The 8569-nt window shown below is 60.0% G+C and overlaps 1 protein-coding gene across 11 annotated transcripts in view; it reads left to right on the top strand.

Annotated features, from left to right (window-relative positions):
- The first annotated feature begins 501 nt into the window (after positions 1-501).
- The window catches only part of GRIN1 (glutamate ionotropic receptor NMDA type subunit 1), a 33391-nt gene continuing 25323 nt past the window's right edge, over positions 502-8569 (top strand). For 10 of the 11 annotated variants that reach the window (XM_039461373.2, XM_039461372.2, XM_039461370.2 and 7 more), the window contains exons 1-2: positions 832-1161; positions 3796-3930. In XM_039461373.2, the coding sequence (XP_039317307.1) occupies positions 904-1161; positions 3796-3930 (393 nt within the window). In that variant the 5' untranslated portion in view covers positions 832-903. Of the gene's footprint in view, positions 1162-3795; positions 3931-8569 lie in introns of all 11 variants that reach the window. The other variant, XM_039461367.2, reaches the window with a different exon arrangement.

The following is an 8569-nucleotide window of genomic DNA, read 5'->3' as shown; positions in this document are numbered from 1 at the left end:
TCCAGCCAGGGTGGGTCCAGGTTCCAGGCTCTCCCGGAAGACCTAGCTGAACTCAGGTGGCGGCAACCGTCACCCTCGCTATTCCTCTTAGCCCTAGGAGGGGGGTCCCACGTTACATGACCACGCAGGTGGGGCCTCTCCCTATTTCTGAACCTTGTGGAGAGGGGAGCGCCCCCAGAGGCATGGCTTAGGGCCTCCCCCACCCCTCTGGAGCTCCAACCTGCAAGAGTCAGGACCCGAATCTCGCTGACTGTGGGTGAGGACTCGGGCGCGCACACACAGACAAGCAGGCACGGCACGTTCGGTCCAATTAAAAGGTACACAAGGGCGAGGCTGCCCGCGGCGACCCGGACCCCTCCAGCGACCCCGGACGGAGCTCCCCGCAGGTCCGGGCAGCACAGGCCACTGTCCCAGGCCCTGTAGGCACGCGCTCACACGCATACGCGCGCACGCGGGGCTCCCCCGGCTCACGCGCACTGACACGCTCACGCGAACGCAGGCGCACGCTCCGGCGCGGGAGGCGCCCCCTTCGCCTCCGAGTCGGGAAGCGGGGGCGGCGGGAGGGGAAGGAGACGTTGGCCCCGCTCGCGTTTCTGCAGCTGCAGCAGTCGCCGCAGCGTCCGGACCGCACCAGCGCCGTCCGCGGAGCCGCCGCGCCCTCCCCGCGCCGGGCCCCGCTTCAGCACCGCGGACAGAGCCGGCCGCTTGGGGCGGACCCCGAGCCCCCGCGCGCGCTCCCGCGCCCCTTCCCGCGGCCGACGTCCCGGCACCAGGCTCCGGGGAAGACGTGGCGTTCACAGCCCGCGGGGCCGGGCGGGCGCAGGACGGCCGGGAAGCCCCGCGGGGGATGCGCCGAGGGCCTCGCGTTCGCGCCGCGCAGAGCCAGGCCCGCGGCCGGAGCCCATGAGCACCATGCGCCTGCTGACGCTCGCCCTGCTCTTCTCCTGCTCCGTCGCCCGCGCCACTTGCGACCCCAAGATCGTGAACATCGGCGCGGTGCTGAGCACGCGGAAGCACGAGCAGATGTTCCGAGAGGCCGTGAACCAGGCCAACAAGCGGCACGGCTCCTGGAAGATCCAGCTCAACGCCACGTCCGTCACGCACAAGCCCAACGCCATCCAGATGGCTCTATCGGTGTGCGAGGACCTCATCTCCAGCCAGGTGCCCCATCTCCGCCGCCGCCTCCCCTCCTCCACCCTGCACCCCACTCCCCGTTTCATTCCATCCTCCCCGAGCCCCCTTCCTCCCTGTGACACCACCCGGAGGCCCGGCCTCACTAGGAACTGAACACCAGGGTCTGCTGGTTCCCCCATTTGACCTGAGGCCAGTCACCTGCCACCTTGGCTGGTCCTCAGAGGGTCCCTGGGGGTCCGGGCCCTGACCGGTGTGTGTAGACATGGGGCTGGCGTGCGTCAGTGTGGGGTGGGCATTCGGGGCATGGAGGCAGAAACGCCGGTCCAGCCAAATGCCCGCCCCGCAGAGCTTTAAACAGGAAGGGGTCTGGGGCCATCTTTGTATCTGCTTCCAGGTCCTCCTGCTCATTCTTTCTTCCCTTGCCATCTCCCATGAGTCTGCCTGGGAAGGGGAACGGCCCGGGTGCCAAAGCTGGGCACTGTGTGGGGGTGGGAGTGGGGGTGCACACGCAAGAGGCGCCTGGGCATGGGAGCTGTCGCAGCCAGCGCTGCGGGGGAGGACGCGCTCCTGGGATTTTGCCTGTCGGAGCTGTCGGCCCCTGGGCGGAGCGCCTGCTGAATTCCAATGAGGCTGCAAGGATCTGCAATGCAGCCCTTTATGTAAGAGGCAGGACAGACTCCAGCCTGGCGTTGCTCACTCGTGCCTACCTGGCGGACACACCACCCCCGTGGACGCGCAGGCTCACACCACACCACATGTTACATTAGCACACACCCACGCACCTAGCATCACACAATCAATGTCGCATGCGAACCCATGGGCAGGGTTTCCTGCCACACACGCTTGGCATGCATTCCCAGATGCCCATGCAGACCTGCATGCTTACGCACCCTGTTCCAGGCATGCACACGCACGTATACAGACATGCCGGGCATGTGATGCGGACATCCCGGCACACACGCGGACACCTAACTGCGTGCCCACACGCGGACCTGTGCCCCTTTGCCAGGCACCTCTGAGTCCAGGCTGGAGGCGAGAGCTGGGGAGGAAGATCCACTCCAAACAGCTTCAGCGGTGGGGCTCATGCCAGTTTTTCTCAGAACTCCCTCCCCACCTCACAAGCCGCCCCCGTGCCCCAGCCCAGGACACCATGGGATGGGATGGGGGACGCATCTGCAGCCAGTGGCTGTGGTCACGTGTTCCTTCTGGGACTGGGGGGGGACACAGAAGGTGGACTCGGAAAATCCAGGAGGGGCCATTCCTGGGAAATTGCTTCAGCTCACGCCCAGTGCTGCCGTCTGTCTGTGGGCATGGCCGCTGGAGCGAAGGCCAGGGCAGCAGCCGCCACTCCTGGACACACCCCCTGCTAGGTCCCGTCATGCCACGTGCGGGCATGCGGTGCACCCGCCCCATCGCAGAAGCTCTAAAAGGCACAGGCAGAGCTGGGGACAGACGCGGGTTCTCGCGGTGTGAAGGGGGTGTGGACCCCCGCTGCCCGCCTCCTTGCCTTGGGAGGGGCTGGGGAGAGAGGGAAGACGTCTGCTCCCGGGGGCTGAGTCGCTGGCTTTGGACCCGCCCACGGGGCCTTGATCCTGGACAGGAAGGCGGGGCTGCACCCGCGCCCCCCGCCGCACCCACCTTCCCTCCCTGGAGGATGAGGCCGGCACTCAGAGTAAGGGCTGGTTGTTCAAACGGAGCCCGCCTCGGGCCCCGCCTGCAGACACCCGCTGAAGGGACCTGGGCCTCTGGCGGCTTCGAGCTGCCTCCTGCTGAAGCGCGGAACAGGCCGTGGGGGCTGCCCGACCCGTCTCAGGAGGGGGGCTGGCCCCACCCCGGCCCAGCGGGACGGACAGGTGGGTTCTGAGCGTCCAGGCCATCATGATGGGGGACCAGCCGTTCTCCGGGGTGCGGCCCGTTCTCAGAGCCCCAGGGACATCCCAAGAGCAGGTCTTCACCTGGCTCTTGAGGGGCACAGACCTGCACAGCCCTGGTTGGCAGTGAGGGGAGGGAGGGGAAGTCCAGGTGGGGTCTGTGGTGTGAGGAGGGGTCCGGATGGGGTCTGTGTTGTAAGCGGGCATCCGGGTGGGCTCTGCGGTGTAAGGGGGGGTGAGGGTGGGGTCTGCAGTGTGAGGGGGGGTCCGGATGGGCTCTGCGGTGTGAGGGGAGGTTGAGGTGGGGTCTGTGGTGTGAGGGGGGGGTCCAGATGGGGTCTGTGGTGTGAGAGGAGGTTGAGGTGGGGTCTGCCGTGTGAGGGCGTGTCCGGATGGGCTCTGCGGTGTGAGGGGAGGTTGAGGTGGGGTCTGTGGTGTGTGTGTGGGGGTCCAGATGGGGTCTGCAGTGTGAGGGGGGTCCGGGTGGGCTCTGCAGTGTGAGGGGAGGTTGAGGTGGGGTCTGCCGTGTGAGGGGGGTCCGGATGGGGTTGGCCCTCCCCCTGTGTCCCCTCAGCCCCTGCTCTGTCTCTGCCAGTCTGTGATTGGCCGATGGAGGATGAGGATGGGTCTTCTCCCTGCCCTGCGGGCGTGTGTGCCTGTGGGCCTGGGCATGTAGCATGGACCCAGCTTGTACCCCAGCTGCCCCTCAGCCCCTGCTGCTTCCAGATCTCCGGCTCCAGCTGTGCCCGGCGCGCCTCTGGCTGCGCTGACCCATCTCCCGTGCCCACAGGTCTACGCCATCCTCGTTAGCCACCCGCCGACCCCGAACGACCACTTCACCCCCACGCCCGTCTCCTACACGGCCGGCTTCTACCGCATTCCCGTGCTGGGGCTGACCACCCGCATGTCCATCTACTCGGACAAGGTAAGGGACAGCTGCGGCAGGCGCCGGCCCCGCGCCCTGCTCACGGGGGACGCACACATGCACCACACCCTCGCAGCCTCACGCACACTCGCACACGGCTCCCCACAATCATGCACGGCCGCACACTCACGTGTCCAGCTCACACGGCTGCAAACACGGCCACGTGCACACTCACGAGCTCTTACACAGTGCACAATCGCAGGTGGGCCTTGTATACTATGGCACCACACACTCACAGCACCACACACACTCACACTCAGCATCACACTAACATCACCATTCACTCACGGCACCACTCACACACAGAACCACTCACACAGCACCACTCACATCCACACTCATGGCACCACTCACACTCGGCATCACATTCACACAGCACCACTCACACTCAGCATCACACTCACACCACCACTCACAGACGGCACCACTCACACACACAGCACCACTCACACACAGCATCACACTCACACTCACGGCACCACTCACACTCACACAGAACCACTCACACAGCACCACTCACATTCACACTCATGGCACCACTCACACTCAGCATCACACATGGCACCACTCACACTCACTCAGCATCACACTCACCACCACTCGCAGACGGCACCACTCACACACCACCACACTCACACTCACACCACCACACTCACACTCACACCACCACACACAGCACCACTCACACACAGCATCACACTCACACTCACGGCACCACTCACACACTGCCACTCACTCACAGAACCACTCACACAGCACCACTCACACACAGCACCACTCACACCACCACACTCACACAGCACCACTCACACACTCACACGGCACCACTCACACACGGCATCACACACTCACAGCACCACTCACACACTGCCACTCACACTCACAGAACCACTCACACAGCACCACTCACACACAGCACCACTCAGCACCACTCACACACCAGCACTCACACTCACACCGCCATTCACACACACCACCACTCACATGGCACCACTCACCGCCACTCACATTCAGCACCAGTCACACGGCACCACTCACAGCATTACACACACTCACACCACCACTCACACACTCACAGAACCACTCACACAGCACCAGTCACACTCAGCATCACACTCATGGCACCACTCACACACTGACACCACCACTCACACTCAGCACCACTCACACTAACAGAACCACTCACACCACCACTCATACCTGGCACCACTCACATGGCATCACTCACAGCACTCACACTCACACCGCCACTCACACACTCACAGAACCACTCACACACCACCACTCACACACTCACACAACTCACACCAGCACTCACACACTGCCACTCACACACACCACCACTCACACACTCACCACTCACACTCAGAACCACACACCACCACTCACACACCACCACTCACACTCATGGCACCACTCACCCAGCACCACACTCACACAGCACCACTCACACCACTCACACCAGCACTCACACACTGCCACTCACACACCACCACTCACACACCACCACTCACACACACCACCACTCGCATCACACAGAACCACTCACACCACCACTCACACACCACCACTCACATACACCAGGAATCACACACTGCCACTCACACTCACAGAACCACTCACACACACCACCACTCACACTCACACAGCACCACTCACACATACACCAGGGCTCACACACTGCCACTCACACTCACAGAACCACTCACACTCGCACCACCACTCACACCAGCACTCACACTCACACTGCCACTCACATAGAACCACTCACACACTGCCATTCACACTCATGGCATCACTCACACCGCCACTCACACTCGGCACCACACATTCATACTCATGGCACCACTCACACTCAGCATCACACATGGCACCACTCACACTCACTCAGCATCACACTCACACCACTCAAGAGACGGCACCACTCACACTCACACCACCACTCACACACTCACACAGCCCCACTCACACACAGCATCACACACTCACGGCACCACTCACACACTGCCACTCACATTCACAGAACCACTCACACAGCACCACTTACACACAGCACCACTCACACTCAGCACCACTCACACTCACACCGCCATTCACACACAGAACCACTCATACACCACCACTCATATGGCACCACTCACTGCCACTCACACTCAGTACCAGTCACACTGCACCACTCACAGCATCACACACACACCACCACTCACACACTCACAGAACCACTCACACTCAGCATCACACTCTCATGGCACCACTCACACACTGACACCACCACTCACACTCAGCACCACTCACACTAACAGAACCACTCACACCACCACTCACACTTGGCACCACTCACATGGCACCACTCACAACAGCACTCACTCACACCACCACTCACACTCACACTCACAGAACCACTCACACAGCACCACTCACACACTCACACCACTCACACCACCACTCTCACAGCACCACTCACCCCCCCACTCACACTCAGCACCACTCACATGGCACCACTCACACAGCATCACACACACCACCACCCACACTCACACTCAGAACCACTCAGCACTCTCACACTCACAGCACCACTCACAGCAACACTCACACAGCACCACTCACACACTCACAGAACCACTCACACACCACCACTCACACTCAGACACACCACTCACATACCAACACTCACACTCACGGCACCACTCACATAGCACCACTCACACAGAACCACACACACCACCACTCACACACCACCACTCACTTGGCACCACTCACACGGCACCACTCACACGCCACTCACAGAACCACTCACAATCATGGCACCACTCACACTCACACCACCACTCACACAACACCACTCACACACACAGAACCACTCATGCACCACCACTCACGCACTCCACCACTCACACTCGCACACCACCACTCACACGACACCACTCACACTCACATGGCACCACTCACACCGCCACTCATAAACTCATGGCACCTCTCACACAGCATCACACACGGCACCACTCACACACCGCCACTCATACTTACACTCATGGCACCACTCACACACAGCATCACACTCACACTTTCACCGCACCACTCACACTCACACTCAGCATCACAAACACCACCACTCACACATTCACCACCACTCACACAGCACCACACACACTCATGGCACCACTCACACACAGCATCACATTGACACTCATGGCACCACAAATTCACACTCCACCACACACACTCATGGCACCACTCACACCACTCACACACTCACACTCATTACACCACTCACACTCAGAGCATCACACAAACAGCACCACGCTCGTAGCATCACAGTCATGTTCATGACACCACTCACACTCACAGCACCACCCACACACACATCACCACTCACACAGCACCACACATACTAATGGCACCACTCACACACCACCACTCACACAGAATCACACATGGCACCACACACACACCACCACCACTCACACTCCTGGCACCACAAACACACACTCATGGCATCACACACTAATGGCACAACACACTCTCACCACCACACACACACAGCACCACACACACACTCATGGCACAACACTCATGGAAGCATAAACTCACACTAATGGCACTACTCACACTCACACCACCACTCACACAGTATCACACTCCCACTCCCACTCACAGCACCACTTACATGGCACCTCACACTCACACAGCATCACACTTACACATGGCACCACTCTCACACCACTCACACACACCACCACTCACACTCCTCACAGCATCACACACTCATGGCACCACACACAGCATTGCACACTGTCACAGGATTACACATCTCACATGGCATCACACACATTCACACTCACAGCATCACACACACTCATGGCACAACACACACGGCATCACTCTCACACACAGGGCACCACATATACACACACCACACCTCACACACTGCACCACACACACAGCATTGCACATTGACACACTCAGCATCACACAGCATCCCTCACACGGCACCACACACTCAAGGCACTACACACACACCATCTCACACAGCATCATACACTCAGCACCACACAGCATCACACACTCACACTCACACTCATGGCACCACACACATACACTCAGCTTCACACTCACACAGCCCCACACTCACATTCACAGCATCACACACTCACACATTCACACACAGCACCACACACAGCATCACACACTCATTCACTTTCACATGGCACCACACTCAAACACACTCCTGGAACCACACGCATTCACAGCATAACACACACTCACACTCACAGCACAACACACACAGCATCACACTCACACAGCACCACACACAGCATCACACACATTCACACAGCACCACACACAGTCACGGCATCACATACTCCCTCACACATGGCATCACACTCACAGCATCACATACAGGACCACACATATGGCATCACACACTCACATTCACACTCATGGCACCACGCAATCACACTCACACAGCATCACACACACACATCACTAACAGGCACCACACATTCACACTCATACTCAGTATTACACACCCTCACACCACATCACACACACAGCACCACACACTCACAAATTCAGCATCACACACTCACACTTTCATGGCACCACACACACACATCATACACTCATACCACCCCAC

This window comes from Saimiri boliviensis, chromosome 2, assembly GCF_048565385.1.
Source record: "Saimiri boliviensis isolate mSaiBol1 chromosome 2, mSaiBol1.pri, whole genome shotgun sequence".
NCBI lineage: Eukaryota > Metazoa > Chordata > Mammalia > Primates > Cebidae > Saimiri > Saimiri boliviensis.
The sequence above is the reverse complement of the archived record's forward strand: the minus strand, read 5'-3'. Positions and strand labels throughout refer to the sequence as shown.